The sequence below is a fragment of the Triticum urartu genome, chromosome 7, assembly GCF_003073215.2.
Source record: "Triticum urartu cultivar G1812 chromosome 7, Tu2.1, whole genome shotgun sequence".
Classification (NCBI taxonomy): Eukaryota; Viridiplantae; Streptophyta; class Magnoliopsida; order Poales; family Poaceae; genus Triticum; species Triticum urartu.
The window spans coordinates 687,669,645-687,693,955 of record NC_053028.1 but is presented as its reverse complement, the minus strand read 5'-3'; the positions used below and the strand labels follow the sequence as shown (position 1 = coordinate 687,693,955).

Genomic DNA, 24,311 nt, shown 5'->3' with positions numbered 1-24,311 from the left:
CTGGTCAACCACTCGATGACTTATCGGAATCTCTAGCAATTCCTCTATGACACACTAAGGGCCTTTCCGGTCAATTATGTAAACACATCGTGTGAGTAAGCCGCATACATACTAGGTGCTATGTCGTAGACCCACCGTAAAACTCCTATGGCTAAGTGAAAGTGTTAACGCCCTATAGTCTGGTTGCCTGGTTCGCCGCATTGACACCTCCTTCACGGACCAAGACGTTGGGTCAAGAGTGATCAGATACTTTTTCGAACACCCCTGTACTTCCTACAAGGGGGCTGAAGATGAGGACTGGAAAAATTTCAGATTATATTAAGACGGCCGCACAGGAGGAACACAAGCTCTCGAGCAAAATATAAAAATAGATCCACTATAAAATTGTCTCGTACAATTCTCATACACTTCACTCGAACATTATGACTTTCGAGCGTTGACCCTCTATCAAGCAGGCGGCTATAAGGACGTCTTCAAAATAATGCTCCGGTTCGTGGCGGTCCTTGCCCTTGGGTGGACTCTTCACTCCAGCGCTGATGGACTTCATATTCCCCAGAACATCTTGACTCGAGCAAAAGCCATCCGTGCACCTTCGATACACACCGATCGCTTCACAGCGTCGTTACACGGCACTGCGTCAACAAGCCGTTGCACCAAGCCGAAGTAACTGTTCGGAATAGGCTCAGCTGGCCATAACCAGTGTAGGACGTTCTTCATGGCAGCACCGGATATCCTAAGAAGCTCGGCCCACTGGGACATCTGCTCATTCAGCAACAGGGGGCGCTTCTAGGTGCCGAATTGTGACCAGAAAAGCTTGTCCGTTGCGTACCCGTCTTGCGCCTGATAATACTGCGCCGCATCGGAAGAACTCTTCGGGAAGTCTAAAAACTCGTCCGGAGAACTCCACAATTGGTTAAGCTGAGCATAGTTCGGATTGCCAAACTTAGCCTGTAGCAAAAATGGCTTACCAGCTGCAATCTCCCCAGCTTGCCGGATCTGCTCACAGGCTGCTCTGGATTCAGACCGCGCTTCTCTCGCCTCTCGTTGGGCCTTGTCAATTTCAGCCGTCTTGGCATCATTCTCCTTCACAAGGAGTTCACACCGGCTAGCAGCACTTTTTAGCTCGAGCGCCATCGTGGATATCTTCTCCTCGTCTTGACGCCGAGCAGCTCGTTCGGCTTTTAACTCAGCCGATGCCTTCTCGGCAGCCACATTACTACATCGGGCCTGCTCCTTGGCTCGGGCTAGCTCCGCCCGAAGAATTTCAACGGCGGCAGCCCCATCTGTAGCTAGACAAAACTTTCAGTGTCATGCTTACATCACAAAAATGTATGTGCAGGGACTGCTTCAAATACATACCTTGCGACTCGTCAAGACGCATATTGATTAACGTAATGTCATCCCCGGCTACATCAAGCTTCCGTTGCAGCTCAGCAATATCCGCAGTCTGGGAAGTAGCCAGGGGGAAGCGGCCTGTGTTCAAAGTTAATCAGATTAGTCCTCGGATATTTCTTTCGATCCTCCATTCGCTTCCTATGGGAAGCCAACCTGAGCCTCAGGGGCTACTGTCTATACACAGGTGTATTTTCTGAATAAAACACAATTGCACATATTACAGTACAAACCTCGAAGCCTCTCAGCTGACTCACAAAGGCCTCATTCAATCCGCTCTTTGCAGATAGGACCTTTTTTAACACCGTACCCATCAAGGTACGATGTTTCTCTGAAACGGACGCCTGCCACAACATGTTCGTCAAGATATCTGGCACCTCTGCGTCTCCGGAGGAAGCCGCAGGAGTACGGTCACCCTTTGAAGGGATCCATTTATTTGTATCCGGCTGCATTCCGGATTGTTCGGGGTCTTCATTGTTGTTCCCAGACCCTGGGCCGCCGAAGTATCACCTTCGTGTAGCGTCTGCGTCATCCCTGGCACCACTTGTTGGTTGGGGGAGATCCTCCGCGACGACACATCAAGGTCGTCTGCCCTATTGGAAGGAGAAGCCGGTGGGGGCGTCTCGCTTTCCATCATCTCCGGGAGAAGGTCCCCCGGGGAAGAGGATTGTTGAAGGGGATTACGCGCTGAGCTGCAAAAAAATATATATTCCAGGCGTCATAAGGAAAGAACGGGATATGTTTGAAACATCCTTGTTCACTTACGATTTGGCCGGAGGCTTGTCCTCGTCATGAGACTGCGCTTCGACGTCCTCCAGGACCGGCCCGCCCCCAGAGGCATCTTGCCTCGCTTAGGAGCCTGCTTCTCCCAATCTTCGGAGGCGGCCCTCTTCTTCCTTGGAGGGAAGGAGATAGTGGCCCCCCTTCACTTTTTTCTTCGGATGAGGAGATTTTTATTCCTCCGGACACCAAGTCCGAGGTTCACTGGGAATATAGGCCATCCTTGGTCCTCTTTCCCTCCGCCTCGTCCTCCTTCTTCGGCATCTGGTATGGTGCTGGGGCCAGCATCATTGTTAGGACATGATTCACTGGACCCTCGGGCAGAGGGGCCGAACACATAACCAGTTCCGCCTTCTTTATCCAGCCCTGGAAAAAGATAGCTTGCTCAGTACCATATTACTGTATGCATGACCACAAAATATTCAAAAGCCAAGTGCTTACCGGGGTATCCGGACGATTACAGTTAAGGCCAGCTTCCTCGGCAGTATCCGGCCAATGTTTCCACTTCCCGAAAAATAACTTCCACATCCCTTCGTGTGTGGCGCCGAAGAAGTGTTGGAGGGTTTGTGGTCCTTCTGGATTAAACTCCCACATGCAGCGAGGCCTACGCTGGCAGGGCAGGATTTAGCGAACTAACATCACTTGGATCACACTGACGAGATCGATATCTCTCTCGAGGAGGGTTCGGATGCGGCTTTGTAAGGTCTGCACTTCATCCACTAATCCCCAGTCTAGCCCTTTGTTGACCCATGACTCGAGCCGTAACGGTGGGCCGGGACGGAAGGTGGGGGCAGCTACCCATTTTGCACTGCGGGGCTCTATAATATAAAACCACTCCTGCTGCCAGCAATTGGAAGCCTCGGAAAAAGAACCTTCTGGCCAGGGAATATTGGCGAGTTGGCTGATTGTAGCACCACCGCACTCCGCGTGTTCCCCATCGACTACCTTCAGCTTCACACTAAAGGTTTTGAGCCATAAGCCGAAGTGTGGAGGGATTCGAAGAAAGGCCTCGCATGTAATGAGAAATGCCAAGACATGGAGGATAGAGTCCGGGGCAAGATCGTGAAAATCTAGTCCATAATAAAACATTAGCCCTCGGACAAAGGGGTGAAGAGAAAACCCTAACCCCCGGAGGAAGTGGGAGACGAATACCACCCTCTCGCCGGATCTGGGGGTCGGGATAACTTGTCCTTGAGCAGGAAGCCGGTGGTGGATCTCTGCGGTCAAATATCTGGCCGCCCGAAGCTTTGTGATATCCTCCTCTGTAACGGAGGAAGCCATCCATCGGCCTTGGGAGCTGGATCCGGACATGATGGGAAGGCTGAAAGCAATGAGTCGAACCTTGGGTGCTGGAACTCGGGGTTGGGGAGGCTTAGGAGAGGTTTTCCATAAAAAGATGGCCCTTGGTTCCCTTATATACACCTCCGGTATTGAACGCCTCCTCCTAAGCCTAAGAACCTGCCTACTCCAAAGGAATCTTTCTCGTAGGACGGTTGGGTTAACCACGCTCGTATTGATGAAAATCCCGTAATGGGGGGACACGATCTCTGCTTTGACAAGACGTGCCAATGACAACCGTGTCTCGAAACGTGGGGCGAAAAACGGTTCGAAATTATGACCGGGCAAGCATGACATCACATTACTAAAGTTGTCAGCAAATTGGACTCGTGTGTTATTATATTCTCTCTGCGGTTGTGCGCGGTGTGTGTTACAAGTCCGGACACGATCAATTCGTCTGGAGACTATTCGGGAGTTCGGAAGGAGGAACCCGCCTTGCAATGCCGAAGACAGCACCACGCGCCGGATACCTTTTCATTGAAGCCAGGTTCAGGTGCTACTGAGGGAGTCCTGGACTTAGGGGTCCTCGGGCGTCCGGCCTATTATCTATGGGCCGGACTGATGGGTTGTGAAGATATGAAGACCGAAGACTGTACCCTTGTCCGGATAAGACTCTCCTTGGAGTGGAAGACAAGCTTGGCAAATAACTATGAAGATTCCATCTTATGTAACCGACTCTATGTAACCCTAGATCCCCCCGATGTTTATATAAACCGGAGGGTGTAGTCCGCAAAGGATATACTCAATACCATAGTCATATAGGCTAGACTTGTAGGGTTTGGCCATTACGATCTTGTGGTAGATCAACTCTTGTAATACTCATATTCATCAAGATCAATCAAGCAGGAAATAGGGTATTACCTCCATAGAGAGGGCCCGAACCTGGGTAAACATTGTGTCCGCTGTCTCCTGTTACCATCAACCTTAGACGCACAGTTCGGGACCCCCTACCCGAGATCCGCCGGTTTTGACACCGAGATTGGTGCTTTCATTGAGAGTTCCTCTGTGCTATCGCTGAAAGGTTCGATGGCCCCTTCGATCGTCAATAATAACGCTGTCCGCGGAGAAACTTTCCTACCCGAACAGATCTTCGTGTTCGGCGGCTTCGCACTGCGAGCCAACTCGATTGGCCATCTGGAGTAGATCGAAAGCTACGCCCCTGACCACCAGGTCAGATTCGGGAGCTTGAACTCCGTCGCGGACATCCGTGGAGACTTGATCTTTTTCGTATTCGAGACCGCGGTAGCCGCTCCCGGTCACCCCGATGATCAAGACCTAATTTGTCATCGGGCCGCATCCAGGAGACCGCTCCTATAAACGCTCTGGCCCTGGATCCGGAGCAAGCGACGCCATGCAAGGACGGGAGGATCAACCCCACCACGGAGGCCGCAAATTCCTCCGTGTCGGAGCCACACACAGACTTAACCTCTCACGGCGTCTTTGTCATCAGAACTCCGGACTCGTCTCTGACCGTAAGTTCCGAACCACGTGAGCCAGCGGACGCCGAGCTTGATCGTTTATCGATCTTCCAATTCAGCGCCGCAGACATCTTCCAGCACTCGCCTTTGAGTGATGTGTTAAATTCCTTAAAAAAGCTGTCCTCGGCGGAGGACTCAAAGCCGAAGTATATCCGGCTCGAACCAGGGGCTGACGGTGGAGAATTGTGCTCCCCACCCACCACCCACTTCATAGCCACCGTCGATTATTCAACCGATACACTTGATTACGACCCCGAGAATATCGACGGCATGGACAATGATGCCGATGAAAATGAAGACTCCATTGATAGAACTAATGAACAAGATGAACGGGAAGATCTGGGAAGGTTAGTCGTGCTAAACAGGCCACACACGAAGATTCGGAGGACGACAATTACCTTCCGCTCTCTGAGGATGAGGTGGGCCTCGGCACTGAGGATTTCATCATGCCTGAGGAACCTCATGAGCAGGAGCGCTTTAAGCGCCAACTAATAGCCACTGCAAGGAGCCTGAAAAAGAAGCAGCATCAGCTTCAAGCTGACCAAGATCTGCTCAATGATAGATGGACTGAAGTCCTAGCCTCCGAAGAATATGGCCTTAGTGGACCATTGATACGTCCATTTTGCATGATGCTTTTATATCGATATTTATTGCATTATGGGTTGTTACTACACATTACGTCACAATACTTATGCCTATTATCTCTTATTTTACAAGGTTTACATGAAGAGGGAGAATGCCGGCAGCTGGGATTCTGGCTGAAAAAGGAGAAAATATTAGAGACCTATTCTTCACAGCTCCAAAATTCCTGAAACTTCAGGGAAGACGTTTTCAGAATATATAAAAAATACTCAGCGGAAGAGATTCACCAGGGGGGCCACACCCTGACCATGAGGGTGGGGGGCGCACCCTACCCCCGGGCGCGCCCCCCTACCTCGTGGGCCCCCTGTTGGCCCTCCGGTGGCCATCTTCTGCTATGTGAAGTCTTTCGATGGAAAAAAAATAAGAAGACATCTTCTCGGACGAAACTCCACCGCCACGAGGTGGAACCTTGGCGGAACCAATCTAGGGCTCTGGCGGAGCTGTTCTGCCGGGGAAACTTCCCTCCCGGAGGAGGAAATCATCGCCGTCGTCATCACCAATGCTCCTCTCATCGAGGGAGGGCAATCTCCATCAACATTTTCATCAGCACCATCTCCTCTCAAAACCCTAGTTCATCTCTTGTATCCAATTCTTGTCTTCAAGTCCGGGATTGGTGCTAGTAGTGTTAATTACTCCTTGTAGTTGATGCTAGTTTGTTTATTTGGTGGAAGATCATATGTTCAGATCCTATATGCATATTAATACCCCTCTGATTATGAACATGTTTATGCTTTGTGAGTAGTTACGTTTGCTCCTGAGGACATGGGAGAAGTCTTGCTATTAGTAGTCATGTGAATTTGGTATTCGTTCAATATTTCGATGAGATGTATGTTGTCTCTCCTCTAGTGGTGTTATGTGAACGTTGACTACATGACACTTCACCATTATTTGGGCCTAGAGGAAGGCATTGGGAAGTAATAAGTAGATGATGGGTTGCTAGAGTGACAGAAGCTTAAACCCTAGTTTATGCGTTGCTTCATAAGGGGCTGATTTGGATCCATATGTTTCATGCTATGGTTAGGTTTACCTTAATACTTTTGTTGTAGTTGCGGATGCTTGCAATAGAGGTTAATCATAAGTGGGATGCTTTTCCAAGTAAGGACAGTACCCAAGCACCGGTCCACCCACATACCAAATTATCAAAGTATCGAACGCGAATCATATGAGCGTGATGAAAACTAGCTTGACGATATTCCCATGTGTCCTCAGGAGCGCTTTTCTCTATATACGAGTTTGTCCAGGCTTGTCCTTTGCTACAAAAAGGATTGACCCACCGTGCTGCACTTTATTTACTTTTTTTACTTGTTGATAGTTACAAATTATCCTATCACAAAACTATCTGTTACCACTTATTTTAGTACTTGCAGAGAGTACCTTGCTGGAAACCGCTTATCATTTCCTTCTGCTCCGCGTTGGGTTCGATACTCTTACTTATCGAAAGGACTACGATAGATCCCCTATACTTGTGGGTCATCAAGACTCTTTTCTGGCGCCGTTGCCGGGAAGTGAAGCGCCATTGGTAGGTGGAATTTGGTAAGGAAAAATTTATATAGTGTGCTGAAATTTACTGTCACTTGTTACTATGGAAAGTAATCCTCTGAGGGGCTTGTTCAGGGTATCTTCACCCCGACCAGTAGAGCAAAGAGTTTCTCCTCAACCTACTGAACCTACTAAAAATGAAAATGTCTACCTTGAAATTCCTTCGGGTATGATAGAAAAACTGCTAGCTAATCCCTTTTTAGGAGATGGAACAAAACATCCTGATGAGCATCTAATATATGTGGATGAAGTTTGTGGATTATTTAAGATTGCAGGTGTACCCGGAGATGTTGTTAAGAAGAAGGTCTTCCCTTTATCTTTGAAGGGAGATGCATCGACATGGTATAGGCTATGTGATGATATGGGGTCTTGTAATTACGAACGACTGAAATTGGAATTTCATCAGAAGTTTTATCCTATGCATCTTGTTCATCATGATCGCAATTATATATATAAATTTTGGCCTCGCGAAGGAGAAAGCATAGCTCAAGCTTGGCGGAGGCTTAAATCAATGTTATATTCATGCCCCAATCATGAGCTCTCAAGCGAAATTATTATTCAAAATTTTTATGCTCGGCTTTCTGATAGCAATCATACCATGCTTGACACTTCTTGTGTTGTCTCTTTTATGATGAAGATTATTGAATTCAAATGGGATTTATTGGAAATAATTAAACGCAACTCTGAATATTGGGACCTCGACAAAGGTAAGGAGTCAGGTATGACACCTAGTTTTGATTGTGTTAAATCTTCTATGGATACCGATGTTTTCCGTAAATTTAGCACTAAATATGGACTTGACTCTGAGATAGTAGCTTCTTTCTATGAATCTTTTGCTACTTATGTTGATCTCCCCAAGGAGAAGTGGTTTAAATATCATCCTCCCATAGAAGTAAAGTAGCTGCACCTATTAAAGTTGAAGAAAAGATTGTCACTTATAATGATCCTATTGTTCCTACTTCTTATGTTGAGAAACCACCCTTTCCTGTTAGGATAAAGGTTCATGCTAAAGCTTCAACTTTGGTTCGTAAAAGCAATTTTAAACTTATACACCTCATGAGCAAATTAAAGTTGAACCTGATATTGCTATTGTTAAAGATCTCTTGTCTGATAATATTGATGGGCATGTTATTTATTTCTGTGATGAAACTGCTGGAATTGCTAAACCTTGTGCTAAAGATAAACCTAGACCTGTGGTAGGCATGCCTGTTATCTCTTTTAAAATAGGAGATCATTGTTATCATGGTTGCCAGTGCTAGTGCAATACCTATTATCCTATATAGAGAAATTATGCATGATATTGCACCTGTTGAGTTAGAAGATATTGATGTCACAATTAAACTTGCCAATAGAGATACTATTTCACCAATGGGAATTGTTAGAGATGTTGAAGTCTTGTGTGGGAAAACTAAATATCCTGCTGATTTTCTTGTTCTTGGTTCCCCACAAGATAGCTTTTGTCCCATTATATTTGGTAGACCCTTCTTAAACACTATTAATGCTACCATAGATTGCAAAAGGGATGTTGTTACTATCGGTTTAGATGATATGACTCATGAATTTAATTTCTCCAAATTTAGTAGACAACACCGTGAAGAAGAATTACCTAGTAAGGATGAAATTATTGGTCTTGCTTCTATTGCCGTACCTCCTAGTGATCCTTTAGAACAATATTTGCTAGACCATGAAAATGACATGTTTATGAATGAAAGAAGGGAAATATATGAAGTATTCTTTAAACAGGAACCTATTCTGAAACACAATTTGCGTGTTGAAATCCTAGGGGATCCTCCTCCACCCAAGGGTGATCCCGTGTTTGAGCTTAAACCGTTGCCTGATACTCTTAAATATGCTTATCTCGATGAGAAAAAGATATACCCTGTTATTATTAGTGCTAACCTTTCAGAGCATGAGGAAGAGAGATTATTGAAAACTCTGAAGAAGCACCAGGCTTCTATTGGGTATACTCTTGATGATCTTAAGGGCATTAGTCCCACTCTATGTCAACATAAAATTAATTTGGAAGAAGATGCTAAACCCGTTCGTGATCATCAACGACGGTTGAATCCTAAAATGAAAGAAGTGGTAAGAAAGGAAATACTAAAGCTCCTTAAGGCAGGTATAATTTATCCCGTTGCTGATAGTCAGTGGGTAAGTCCTGTTCATTGTGTCCCTAAGAAGGGAGGTATTAATGTCGTTCCTAATGATAAAGATGAATTGATACCTCAAAGAATTATTACAGGTTATAGGATGGTAATTGATTTCCGCAAATCAAATAAGGCAACTAAAAAGGATCATTACCCCTTACCTTTTATCGATCAAATGCTAGAAAGACTATCCAAAGATACACATTTTTGCTTTCTAGATGGTTATTCTGGTTTCTCTGAAATACCTGTGTCAGCCAAAGATCAATCGAAGACTACTTTTACTTGCCCTTTTGGTACTTTTGCTTATAGACGTATGCCTTTTGGTCTATGTAATGCACCTGCTACCTTTCAAAGATGCATGATGGCTATATTCTCTGACTTTTGTGAAAATATTTGTGAGGGTTTCATGGACGATTTCTCCGTCTATGGATCTTCTTTTGATGATTGCTTGAGCAACCTTGATCGAGTTTTGCAGAGATGTGAAGAAACTAATCTTGTCTTGAATTGGGAAAAGTGCCACTTTATGGTTAATGAAGGTATTGTCTTGGGGCACAAAGTTTCTGAAAGAGGTATTGAGGTTGATAAAGCCAAGGTTGATGCTATTGAGAAGATGCCATGTCCCAAGGACATCAAAGGTATAAGGAGTTTCCTTGGTCATGCCGGATTTTATAGGAGGTTCATTAAGGACTTCTCAAAAATTTCTCGGCCTCTAACTAATTTATTACAAAAAGATATACCATTTGTTTTTGATGATGATTGTGTAGAAGCATTTGAAATACTTAAGAAAGCATTGATCTCTGCACCTATTGTTCAGCCACCTGATTGGAATTTACCCTTTGAAATTATGTGTGATGCTAGTGGTGCTCTTCTAGGGCAAAGAGTTGATAAGAAATTAAATGTTATTCAATATGCTAGTAAAACCCTAGACAATGCTCAAAGAAATTATGCTACTACTGAAAAAGAATTCTTGGCAGTTGTATTTGCTTGTGATAAGTTCAGACCTTATATTGTTGATTCTAAAGTAACTATTCACACTGATCATGCTGCTATTAAATATCTTATGGAAAAGAAAGATGCTAAACCTAGACTTATTAGATGGGTTCTCTTGCTACAAGAATTTGATTTACATATTGTTGATAGAAAGGGAGCTGAGAACCCCATTGCAGACAACTTGTCTAGGTTAGAAAATGTGCTTGATGATCCACTTCCTATTGATGATAGCTTTCCCGATGAGCAATTAAATGTCATAAATGCTTCTAATACTGCTCCATGGTATGCTGATTATGCTAATTATATTGTTGCTAAGTTTATACCACGTAGTTTCACATACCAGTAAAAGAAAAAGTTCTATGATTTGAGGCATTACTTTTGGGATGACCCACATCTTTATAAAGAAGGAGTAGATGGTGTTATTAGACATTGTGAGCATGAACAGGAACAGATCCTACGCAAGTGTCACTCCGAAGCTTATGGAGGACACCATGCTCGAGATAGAACTGCACATAAGGTATTGCAATCTAGTTTTTATTGGCCTACTCTCTTCAAGGATGCCCGTAAGTTTGTCATATCTTGTGATGAATGTCAAAGAATTGGTAATATTAGTAGACGTCAAGAAATGCCTATGAATTATTCACTTGTTATTGAACCATTTGATGTTTGGGGCTTTGACTATATGGGAACCTTTCCTTCCTCTAATGGATATACACATATTTTAGTTGCTGTTGATTACGTTACTAAGTGGGTAGAAGCTATTCCAACTAGTAGTGCTGATCATAACACTTCTATTAAAATGCTTAAAGAAGTTATTTTTCCAAGATTTGGAGTCCCTAGATATTTAATGACTGATGGTGGTTCACATTTTATTCATGGTGCTTTCCGTAAAATGCTTGCTAAATATGATGATAATCATAGAATTGCATCTCTTTATCATCCTCAGTCTAGTGGTCAAGTAGAATTGAGTAATAGAGAGCTCAAATTAGTTTCCCAAAAGACTGTTAATAGATCTAGAATGAATTGGTCCAAGAAACTTGATGATGCATTATGGGCCTATAGAACTGCACATAAAAATCCTATGGGTATGTCTCCGTATAAAATGGTTTATGGCAAAGCATGTCACTTACCTCTCGAACTAGAACACAAGGCATATTGGGCTATTAAAGAGCTCAATTATGATTTTAAACTTGCCGGTGATAAGAGGTTATTTGATATTAGCTCACTCGATGAATGGAGAACCCAAGCCTACGAAAATGCCAAGTTGTTTAAAGGAAAAGTTAAAAGATGGCATGATAAAAGGATACAAAAGCATGAGTTTAATGTAGGTGACTATGTATTGCTATACAACTCTCGTTTAATATTTTTTGTAGGTAAACTTCTCTCTAGATGGGAAGGTCCTTACGTTATCGAGGAGGTCTATCGTTCCGGTGCCATAAAAATCAACAACTTCGAAGGCACAAATCCGAAGGAGGTGAACGGTCAAAGAATCAAACATTATATCTCAGGTAATCCCATAAATGTTGAAACCAATGTTATTGAAACCGTAACCCCGGAGGAATACATAAGGGACACTTTCCGTAAAGTTCCAGACTCCGAAAAGGAATATGTATCTGGTATGGTAAGTAAACCGACTCCAAAACAGTTTTTAAGGCAATATTTCTCCGTTTTGGAATATTTAGAAAAATAGAAAAATAAGAAGCAGTTCGGGAAGGACACGAGGGCTCCACGAGGGTGGAGGGCGCGCCCTACCCCCTGGGCGCGCCCCCTACCTCGTGGGCACCTCGTGCGCTTTCCGGACTCCGTTTTCTTACATGACACGTATTTTGGTCGGTAAAAATTCATTATATAATCTCCCGAGGGTTTTGACTACCGTATCACACAATTACTCTCTGTTTGTGTTTTGAGCTGTTGCTGCTGCCGATTAGAGCAAGATGTCTTCGCAAGAGTCAGTCGGGGAGAGCCGGGTGTCTCATCCGGCACCGAGATCAATGACAAACAATAATGTTGACCTCCTTGGGCCAGCAACGGAGGAAGAGATGGAGGCTGACTTGAAGAGGATAGATGCCATGGAAGAAGATCAAGAAGTCACTTCCCGCTTCCGAGCTGGATTCACAATGGGAGAACTGCAGAGCTCGGCTATTCCAAACTCGGTTATCCCTTCCAATGTTAGATTTCATTCTTATGAGAATATGAAAAAGAGTGTAACTGGTTCTCCCGCAGCTATGCAGCACCCTTGGGTACAGGGAGCTTCAGCTGTTACAGGAAAACTCCAAAAGGAAATAATGGATCTCAAGAAGCAAGTCAATAAGCTCGAGGAGGAGAATCGTATCCTGAGGGGCATCATCGCCAAGAATATCACATCACCATCCCCGAAAAAAGAGACATAATCACATGGGTATGGGCACTCCCCTTGGCAACTGCCAAGCTTGGGGGAGTGCCCCGGTATCGTATCACCATCACTTTTATCTTTACCGTTTTTCTTAGTTCGATTCTTTTGGTATTATCTTGATCTAGTAGAATAAATGTTCTTAGTATGATCTAGTTGTGAGTTTTGCTTTATAATGCTCCTATGTAATCGAGTCCGTGAGCTATATATATAATAAAGATTAGTGTTGAGTCAAGGGCTTGATTATTTTGCCATGATCCTAAGTGAATAAAAGAAAAGAGAAATAAATAAAAAGAAACAAAGAGATCATGTGAATCTCATGGAGAGTAATGAGCTCACATAGAAAAAGTATGATGACTAAAAGTTGTTGAGAGTTGACAAACATAGTTTTGGTCATCGTTGCAATTAATAGGAAGTAATAAAGAAAGAGAGGTCTTCACATATAGATATATGATACGTCTCCAACGTATCTATAATTTTTGATTGCTCCATGCTATATTATCTACTGGTTTGGACTATATTGGGCTTTATTTTCCACTTTTATATTATTTTTGGGACTAACCTATTAACCGGAGGCCCAGCCCAGAATTGTTGTTTTTTGCCTATTTCAGTATTTCAGATAAACGGAATATCAAACTGAGTCCAAACGGAATAAAATCTTCGGAAACGTGATTTTCTCACCGAACGTGATCCAGGAGACTTGGACCCTACTGCAAGGGATCAAAGAGGTAGTCACGAGGGTGGGGGGCGCCCCCTCTAGGGCGCGCCCCCTGCCTCGTGGGCCCCTCGGTGCTCCACTGACTTACTCCTTCCTCCTATATATACACACGTACCCCCAAACGATCAGAAGAGGAGCCAAAAACCTAATTCCACCGCCGCAACTTTCTGTATCCACAAGATCCCATCTTGGGGCTGTTCCGGAGCTCCGCCGGAAGAGGGCCGTCATCACAGAGGGCTTCTACATCATCATAGCCCCTCCGATGAAGTGTGAGTAGTTTACCTCAGACCTTCAGGTCCATAGTTAGTAGCTAGATGGCTTCTTCTCTCTCTTTGAATCTCAATACAAAGTTCTCCCCCTCTCTTGTGGAGATCTATTCAATGTAATCTTCTTTTTGCGGTGTGTTTGTTGAGACTGATGACTTGTGGGTTTATGATCAAGTCTATCTATGAATAATATTTGAATATTCTATGAATTCTTTTATGCATGATTGGTTATCTTTGCAAGTCTCTTTGAATTATCCGTTTGGTTTGGCCAACTAGATTGGTAGTTCTTGCCATGGGAGAAGTGCTTAGCTTTGGGTTCGATCTTGCGGTGTCCTTACCCAGTGACAGAAAGGGCAGCAAGGCACGTATTGTATCGTTGCCATCGAGGATAACAAGATGGGGTTTATTTCATATTGCATGAATTTATCTCTCTACATCATGTCATCTTGCTTAAGGTGTTACTCTGTTATTAACTTAATACTCTAGATGCATGCTGGATAACGGTCGATGAGTGGAGTAATAGTAGTAGATGCAGAATCGTTTTGATCTACTTGTCACGGGCATGATGCCTATATACATGATCATGCCTAGATATTCTCATAATTATGCACAATTCTATCAATTGCTCAACAGTAATTTGTTCACCCACCGTAGAATACTTATGCTCTTGAGAGAAGCCACTAGTGAAACCTATGGCCCCCGGGTCTATTCTCATCATATCAATCTCCATCCCTTTTATATTGTTTTGCTATTTACTTTGCCTTTACTTTTTTACTTTGCATCTTTATATCAAAAATACCAAAAATATTCTATCTATCAGATCTCAGGTTCACGCAAAGGTTCTTCGTCACGTGCATCACGTCGATTGAAGAGCGGACCTCTAGGTCTTTCCAGTAGGGTAGATCCCAAAATATAGATTTCTTCGTCCACATGGGTGCGTTTCCCTCAGCGTCATTCGGAACAGCTAGTCCACCGGACCCTTTTCAAAGATTGGGTGTAAATCATTGACCATAGCAAGTACGTGATCACCGGTACGCATGGCGGGCTTCTTCCAGTGATCTGCCTCGCCTTTGAAATGCTTGCCTTTCTTTCGACATTGATGGTTGGTCGGAAGAAATCGACGATGGCCCAGGTAAACATTCTTCCTGCATTTGTCCAGGTATATACTTTCAGTGTCATCTAAACAGTGCGTGCATGCGTGGTATCCTTTGTTTGTCTGTCCTGAAAGGTTACTGTGAGCAGGCCAATCGTTGATGGTCACGAACAGCAATGCCTTTATGTTAAATTCCTCCTGTCTGTGCTCATCCCACGTACGTACACCGTTTCCATTCCACAGCTGTAAAAGTTCTTCAACTAATGGCCTTAGGTACACATCAATGTCGTTGCCGGGTTGCTTAGGGGCTTGGATGAGAACTGGCGTCATAATGAACTTCCGCTTCATGCACATCCAAGGAGGAAGGTTATACATACATAGTCACGGGCCAGGTGCTGTGATTGCTGCTCTGCTCCCCGAAAGGATTAATGCCATCCGTGCTTAAAGCAAACCATACATTCCTTGGGTCCTTTGCAAACTCATCCCAGTACTTTCTTTCGACTTTTCTCCACTACGACCCGTCAGCGGGTGCTCTCAACTTCCCATCTCTCTTTCGGTTCTCACTATGCCATCGCATCAACTTTGCATGCTCTTCGTTTCTGAACAGACGTTTCAACCGTGGTATTATAGGAGCATACCACATCACCTTCGCAGGAACCCTCTTCCTGGGGGGCTCGCCGTCAACATCATCAGGGTCATCTCGTCTGATCTTATACCGCAATGCACCGCATACCGGGCATGCGTTCAGATCCTTGTATGCACCGCGGTAGAGGATGCAGTCATTAGGGCATGCATGTATCTTCTCCACCTCCAATCCTAGAGGGCATACGACCTTCTTTGCTGCGTATGTACTATCGGGCAATTCGTTATCCTTTGGAAGCTTCTTCTTGAATATTTTCAGTAGCTTCTCAAATCCTTTGTCAGCCGCAACATTCTCTGCCTTCCACCGCAGCAATTCCAGTACGGTACCGAGCTTTGTGTTGCCATCTTCGCAATTGGGGTACAACCCTTTTTTGTGATCCTCTAACATGCGATCGAACTTCAGCTTCTCCTTTTGACTTTCGCATTGCGTCCTTGCATCGACAATGACCCGGCGGAGATCATCATCATCGGGCACATCGTCTGGTTCCTCTTGATCTTCAGCAGCTTCACCCATTGCAGCATCACTGGGCACATCGTCTGGTTCCTCTTGATCTTCACCAGCTCCCCCCGTTGCAGCATCACCGTATTCAGGGGGCACATAGTTGTCATCGTACTCTTCTTCTTCGCCGTCTTCCATCATAACCCCTATTTCTCCGTGTCTCGTCCAAACATTATAGTGTGGTATGAAACCCTTGTAAAGCAGGTGGGAGTGAAGGATTTTCTGGTTAGAGTAAGACCTCGTATTCCCACATTCAGCGCATGGACAACACATAAAACCATTCTGCTTGTTTGCCTCAGCCGCATCGAGAAACTCATGCACACCCTTAATGTACTCGCAGGTGTGTCTGTCACCATACATCCATTGCCGGTTCATCTGTGTGCATTATATATAATTAAGTGTCCAAATTAATAGAAGTTCATCATCACATTAAAACCAAAGTGCATACATAGTTCTCATCTAGCAACATATAGCTCTCCACAGCATCTAATTAATTAAACCATACATTGAAACTATGTAAAACATTTTAATGCGAAAAACAGATGGGATCATAATCGCAACCAAGGTAACAATTGATCCAACGGCATAATGATACCAAGCCTCGGTATGAATGGCATATTTTCTAATCTTTCTAATCTTCAAGCGCATTGCATCCATCTTGATCTTGTGATCATCGACGACATCCGAAACATGCAACTCCAATATCATCTTCTCCTCCTCAATTTTTTTTATTTTTTCCTTCAACAAATTGTTTTCTTCTTCAACTAAATTTAACCTCTCGACAATAGGGTCGGTTGGCATTTCCAATTCACATACATCCTACATAAATAAAATCTATGTCACGTTGGTCGGCATAATTTTCATAAACAATAAATGAACAATAGTTATAAAGATAATATATATACCACATCCGAATCATAGACAGGACGAGGGCCGATGGGGGCGGATACCAAAACCATCGCACTATATAAGATGCAATAATAAAAGTAAGAAAATAATACAAGTATCTATGTAAACATACAAGTAAGAATATTTTTCCTTTCAGAAAAAAGATAAGAACAAGAGGCTCACCACGGTGGTGCCGGCGATGAGCTCGGCGCGGGTGATCGACGACGGTGAAGACGGGGACGGGGCGTGACGGACCGCTAAACCTAGACAAATATTATGGAAAATGGAGATTGGAGGTCGAGCTTGAAGAGGAGAAAGCTTAAGTAGTGTGGCTCGGGCATTCCATCGAACACCTTGTGTGCATAGGAGGTGAGCTAGAGCACAACCAAGCCCTCTCCCCCTCAGCCAGAAAAAAATAGAGCAGTGTGCTCTGCTCTTAAGCGAGGGGGTATATATAGGCACCTCATTGGTCCCGGTTGGTGGCATGAACCGGGACCAAAGGGAGCCTTTGGTCCCGGTTCAAGCCACCAACCGGGACCAATGGTGGTGGGCCAGGCGCGAGGCCCATTGGTCCCGGTTCATCCCACCAACCGGGACCAAAAGGTCCAGATGAACCGGGACCAATGGCCAACTGGCCCGGCCGGCCCCCTGGGCTCACGAACCGGGTCCAATGCCCCCATTGGTCCCGGTTCTGGACTGAACCGGGACTAATGGGCTGACTCGGCCTGGACCAAAGCCCTGTTTTCTACTAGTGATGGTAGCAGATATGACAATAGCAGAGGTTACACTAGTAGGAAAAGCCTTACAGGTGTAGATAATTAGTGGCGTCTGCCCCAAACGGGACGTCGCTGGTATTTTGGCAAAATGAAATAGAACAAAGGGCAATTCAAACCGCAGGTTTAACATAATAATCACAGGTTGAGTGCATAGAAACCAATCAGGATTTAACTGAGCTCCCTATAAAGAGCTACAATACACTGGCAATACAACATGCACTTGATTAGTTCAGTCCAAGCAACCAAACAAAGTCTTGAGACTAGGTAATTGATTTTTCCGAATGGGAAAAGGATGATGTTCGTCGACTAGAATTCACAAATGTAAGGACGGGAATCATGTCAACAGATAAATATGGTTGCGATGCATTAACCCTGCAAAGGAGACAGATTGAAACCTAGCTCCAGTAAGTATCGCACCGTGCAATTGTATAGTTCCTATATGTGTAATGATTGTTGTCACTGGCAAATAAAATAAAATACATGCTGACAAATAAAATACAATACATGCTGACAGCAGGAACAAATACCACAGTACATGCTAAACAGAATCTCACTGGAACTAAATAACTTGTGCAAAATTGGATGGCCAATAAAAATCAGCAGATACCAGTTCAGCCATATATATAGCCTATAAATTTGAATAAAGACACAAAACCGAAGGGCACGGTAAACAGAAGAATGCAAAAAGGCAAATATGGTAAGGAAAGGCCACACAAAAAATATTAATTTTTGTTATCACCAACGCAAGTATATATCCAGCTTATATTTCTATAAAAACCAGGGTGTGGGCACACAAATTCGGATAAAATATAGCATATTAAATTAGCTAATAACCGGGATACATGCATAATTAAACTCTAATTGGGACGTCAGTACCACATTTCAACGTAACCACCCTAAACATGAAAAGCAATGAAAGCTTAGGTTTTGAGAGCTCTCATATATATATAAAAGAGCATGCTAATTATGGATGCTGAATAAATACTCACCAGACCTCTCATAAACATAGCATTCCACTGAAGAATAGGCCCTGCTCCAGATGTCACATATTTTTGCGCTTGCACTATTATTAGATGTGGCCTCCTGTGACAGATGCAGTATCATTTTTTTAAGCACTGGCGCACATTTGAGTATTAATTCCAGTAAATCAAACTCATGTTCCTGTCCTTGGAAGCCATTGATTTCCACTTGCTCGAGAGCAGTCAAGGAGATAGTTTGAGATCTCCAGTTTGTGGGTTCACATGGACAGTGTGGCGGGCATTTCCCTTTCAGCTAAAACCAAAAATAAAATTTAAACTACTACTTAATTACACAGTGTAAAACAGAGAAATGATATGAAACAGGCAGGGGAACATGTAAGAATAATTACCATCGATCTCTCTAGGACGATCTTAAGCCTCTGTAGACCTCTCGAAATACGAGTAATCCCGAGGAGATGAAACACCAGTGCTCCAAAAACATGTCCGGCTTTTAGGAGACGTAGCTCCAAAAGGGAGAAATCAGCAGCAACCATGTGCTTCTCTAACTTGTGCGCAAAGTTGTCTTCATCGGAAATAAACCAGCTCTGAAAAAACATTGACAGGATCAGAAAAAAGAGAGATTTGCTAGAAATTATCACGAAAATTCAAAACATCAGGTGGTCATTAGCTTGGTAAGATTTCGTATGTAAACATATATATACTTCTCTTTTTTGAGTCTGCACGCACGCTTGCTAGTTCCGATAATAAATTGAGTAAACTGAGCTTGAGTGGAGTGTGGATAGGATACATTACATACATGGGATGCATGAATGTGGAGCGAAGGAACCTGTCCCTGCCTCTCTCCTGTGTGTATCCACAACCTGTGGAGTCTCCAAGGCCCAAACTGGAGAATGCTCCCGGCCTCAAAGTACCGCCACTCCCACGACACCTTGTCCAGCATTGGCGCCGAGATGGAGATGCCGCTGACCACCTTGTAAGCGCCTACAGACACCGTCAGTCGCTTCAGCAGAGGGGCGACGATGTCGACTGCATCTGTGTGTAGTATGCGGGTTTCAAGGAAAAGTTGCTGCAGCGATGGCAAGTGGAGTGAGATGAACCCATTCTGGACAAGTCCGTAGCCATCGTTGACAAACTTGAGGCTGAGCACGCGGAGGTGCGGGCATCGGGGGAGCAAGCTGTGGAGGCCGCCCAGGCCGTAGGAGATGGACAGCGTCCGGAGTGCGGTGAACTCGCCGTCGGGGCAGTAGAAGAGAAGCCTTTCCAGCATCAGGGATTTGGTCCGCCGGAAGCACGGCAGCCGCACGAGGTTCGGCCCGCCTTCAGATTCGACGCTCCACGGGAAGCTGAGGACGATCTCCTCCGGCTGCAGTCGCACGGCATCGCGGAGCAGCCTGCTGGCCGTGGCGCCGACGGGCCAGGGATGCCTGCTGGCGTTGGGGATGCGGACTTCCAGGAGGGAGACCGCGGCCGGGGGGCCACGGACACGGCGGACCGCCGCTGCAATCGACGGCGCGAGGTTGTGGAAGACGATCTGGCGGAGATGCGTCCAGAGATCGCGCCACCGGCGGGAGAGGACGCTGGTGCGCGCGGCCGTGGCAGCGCATCCCATGACGGCGATTATGAGGAGGAGGAGCTCCTGCGGGAGGGAGCTGATGCGATCCGGTTCGCCGCCGCCGCCGCTTGTACTACAGAGCTGTGGCTGCGCAAAACGCAGGCGACGCCCGGGGCTCAGCTCCACGGGAGCAGCACCACCAATCTGCGCGGATGAACGGAGGGGACGACGCCCGGATCTTGACTCCATGGAAGGGAAGGCAGCTTCGCCAAGCACAACCAAAGCCCACGGTTTTCCCCCCTTTTGGAACTGAAACCCCGGTGTGTTTGGGTCCCCACCCAGCTTTTCAGCCGACCATCTTTATTATATACACCTTTTCTTTTCAGCCCAGCATTTCCCAAATAATGTCGAATTCCAATATAACATTTTCAGGTGCAAAACATTCTCATCGGAGGCTTTAGATAATAAATGAAGGCTAACCCTCTTCATTCAAACTACTACCTCCGTCACGGTTTAGAAGGCGCGCTTAGAAATTCTCTGGGACCTAGGTGGTTATCTATTGGTTGTGTGATGGGCTAAAAAATAGCATTTACACTACGCATGCATATAGAAATAGTAGTATATCAGAGTACTAATTAGCTATTAGAAATAAATGCAATGCGCCCTAAACCTTGTCTATTATGAAAATGCACGCAAATTTAACTGTGCCTTCTAAACCGTGACGGAGGGAGTAACAGAGATACGACTTGACTCCCGCGCAAACGTTCGCGCGTTGGCGTGAAGATCTCGCATTGGCGCGAACGTTCCCGAGCAACCGACCAAATATCTACGCTTTTGGTGAAAACCTGGGAGAGCCATACCGGTTTTTTTTTAGTTTGTACCCCCTGCGCCGATGAAATTGACAAAACTACCTCCACTTCGTGTAATGGCAAAAATGCCCTGACAGAAGTGTGACCAGGCAACATGTATCTCGCACTACAAGGGAAAAGCCTAGCAGCAGCGCGGGTTTTCAGCCTTTTAGTAGCGCGGGGGCCGGCGCTACTAATAAGGCGCTACAGCTAACGTATAGCAGTAGCGCTGGTCCACCCGCGCTACTGCTACACAAGTGTTGCAGCAGCGCGCTTAAAGGAACCTCGCTGCTGCTAATAGCTATAGCGCGCTTCCCCTGTGCGCGCTACTGCTACAACCATGCTGCTGCTAACTTTTCTCCACTCGCTACTGCTAATTTTAGTAGTTTTTGTTTTTTTCGGCATATTTGTTTTGTATTTGAACAGGCTTTATAGAAGAATCTTTAGCACATACAAATGTCATCATGATACACATACAAATGCCTGCGACACCACAAATATAATCATAGCATATACATACAAATAGTCTGGTCATAATAATCATCCAACACAAAGTGGTATCTTGTCATCATCTCGAAAATAGCGATACATGCAAGTCTCGAATACTTGCAACTACAACGTCATCCATCTAAACAAAGGTATACGCGAGAAGAGCTATCACTATGAGTGAGAGCGGAACTATGCAGTACATGAGATGTCGGTTACGAGTCCTCTCTCGCGCTAGCGTGAACCTCAAGTAACTAGCTTCTCCTTCTTGTCTGCTTTTGAAGCCTTTCTGGCTGGCGTCCGAGAACCCATTCACTTGCGCCTGACACTCATGCCACTCGTTGTACACCCCCGGAACCTTCCCTTTGTACACGACATAGCAGTTCCATCTCGCCATCAAGAAACTAGGTACCTGTTAGAGATGCATGTTCATGAAGAGGATGTACAATCATATATAGGCAAAAAAATATACTAGAGAACACCGAAAAAGAAAGGGTTAGCAACTAGATGCAACATACAGTATGCAAATTAATTAACTAGAGGTACGCAGGTCATCGTACGCAAACTAACAAAGTAGCGTTACGCAAGTTCGGCAGGGACTGTGGCGTAGAACATCCGAAAGGCAACAAAAATGGAATATTATATATATATATATATATATATATATATATATATATATATATATATATATATGGTGGTGCGACATGTAATTACCGTGATGGCGTCGAGCTCAGCCAAAGACGAAGGCCCACCAAGCGTGCCAGAGACTGAGGACGGGCTCCTATGAGCGGGAGTGGCTGCGAGAGGAGGCCCGGTTGTGTGGGCAAGTGATGGTGCGATGATGTTGTTGTTCATGGAGTTGCTCCTGTTGAAACTAGGCAACGGGAAATCATGTACCGTCTTGTCTAGATTTTCCTTCGTCCAGTTGAAGATAACTGGAACCAAGTTAGTAGCGAAATCATTTCTGCAGGCAGTTACAGCTGCATTGACTGCCTGCTGTAACAACTCATATTTGTCCTCGGCTGCTTTTTTCGCATCCTCAGCTGCTTTTTTCTCGACCGCAAGCTTCACCTTCGCGTCGATGTCCGCCTGACTAAACTTCTTTTTCTGCTTCTTGGCCTCCGGGCCCTCGTTGTAAAACACCTTCCACGTGGCGCCATCTCCAGCGCCGTGCACACAACCATATTGCGGCCGCTGGCCCAAAGGGAGTCCCATAAGTTCGTTCAAGGCCCGGTTGAGAGGGGTGTCCCACTTGGGCCTCATCGGAGAAGTAGGGTTTTCGGCTGCAAGCTGGTGTTGCTTCTCCAGTAGTCTAATCAATTTCCTCGTGATCTTGTCCGTGTAAAAAACCTTTTTCTCCTTGTCCCACTTGTAGCGGGCCCTGATGAAGTCATGCTCCAAGGGGTTGGTGAACTTCGCGAAGGGGTCTGGGAGACCCGCGGCTTCACGTTCCGCGCCCTCCTTATCCCATATGGGCCTTTTACCGAGGTAGCCACGGCTTCCGGGGCGATGCTTCCCCGTGTTCCTTTGCTGAAGGCTCTTGAATTTCGCAGCCTTAGCCTTGGCGTCCTCGGTAGCGCAAGTGTCCTTGAACTTTTCGAACTCCTCTTCCGTAAGTGTCGGATTTTCCTCCAGAATCTTGGACAGGGGTTCCTCAGCCTCAATAGCTCGTTTCACCCTCGATTTGCAGGAGGTCAAATCATTGCTGAACATGCCCATAGCGTGATTGTTAATCTTTTTCATCTTCGGATCATCCCACGGTTGTTCTATGTTATCATCCCGATCGGGGAACTTGAATCTCTTGTGCAACTTCGTTAGGAGCAACTGCGTCAAATGTTCTTTACTCCACAAGTCATCGTCATTGATGCTCGCGCATTCCCGTAGGATGCATCCTACTTGGTTCCCATAGCACTTGTGAGGTTCTTCCGGCTCTAACGGCTCAAACTTGCCAGGTGCCATCTTTGTTATCACAAGTCGTCCAATCCCTAGTTTGTTAGGTTTTCGTATCCTCTGCTTCTTATGCCTCTTTTCGGTACCGGCATCAGCTCCGGTATCTTCCCCGGCGGTACCTTCCCCACCGGTCTCGGCGCCGCCATCGGTGCCGGCGCCGTCGGTGTCGGTGTCGGCGTCAGTACCATCATCGAGGCGGACCTGCAAACCTTGCTTAGCAGTCAAAAAGTCGAGGTAGTCTTGTTCACCCTCATAATCCATCTCGTCAGCATCTTGGTCAGAAGGCCCAGTTTCTTCATTGTTCGACATGTTCCCTATGATTAAGTGTCCTCATTTATTTCTAAAAGTATGAATAAATGAGAAATGAGATAAAAAAAGAAATCTATGTGCCAGCACTCGATACGCCAACTATGTAGCACAAATCATGCCTTTATTCACGGGAAATTTCAGCATGACCTTTGCTAAAAAATGGACATATCGAGCGCCTAAAATTCACCGGAACGGAAATGAATCAACATTCCGGCGTAACATAGGCAACTCGGATCATTTACCAAAACATGACATGTCCAAAACATGACATATCCACATATCACATGTCCAGTTCAAATTTGCATATAAATTCAGCAAATTTTGAAACCTATCTAAATTCATAACTAAATAGATAACCTAATTAACATAACTAAAACCTAAGTAAATTAACCCTAGCTAGCAGAGAGAGAGAGGGGGGGTTTACAGAGGGTGTAGGGCGAGGAGGCAGGCCCGACGACAGCTGAGGTTGGGAGGGGAGGAAGCAGAAGAGGGAGGCGAGGGCCGATGGGTCGGGGCCGAGCGCCGGCGCCGGGGGCGAGCGCGCCTGGGTTGGGGGCGGCGGGGTCGGGGGCGAGCGTGCCGGGGTCGGGCGCGGCGGGGGCGGGGGCG

General features: G+C 45.4%; 1 protein-coding gene across 1 annotated transcript; it reads right to left on the bottom strand.

Annotated features, from left to right (window-relative positions):
• Nucleotides 1–543: 543 nt before the first annotated feature.
• Nucleotides 544–20,430, bottom strand: LOC125519421. The gene is made up of 6 exons (XM_048684232.1): nt 19,354–20,430; nt 18,947–19,141; nt 18,567–18,849; nt 1,360–1,473; nt 969–1,289; nt 544–632 (listed from the first exon to the last, which is right to left on the bottom strand). The coding sequence occupies exons 1-6, from the start codon at nt 20,356–20,358 to the stop codon at nt 544–546; spliced, it is 2,007 nt and encodes a 668-aa protein (XP_048540189.1). The 5' UTR covers nt 20,359–20,430.
• Between the last annotated feature and the right edge of the window lie 3,881 nt (nt 20,431–24,311).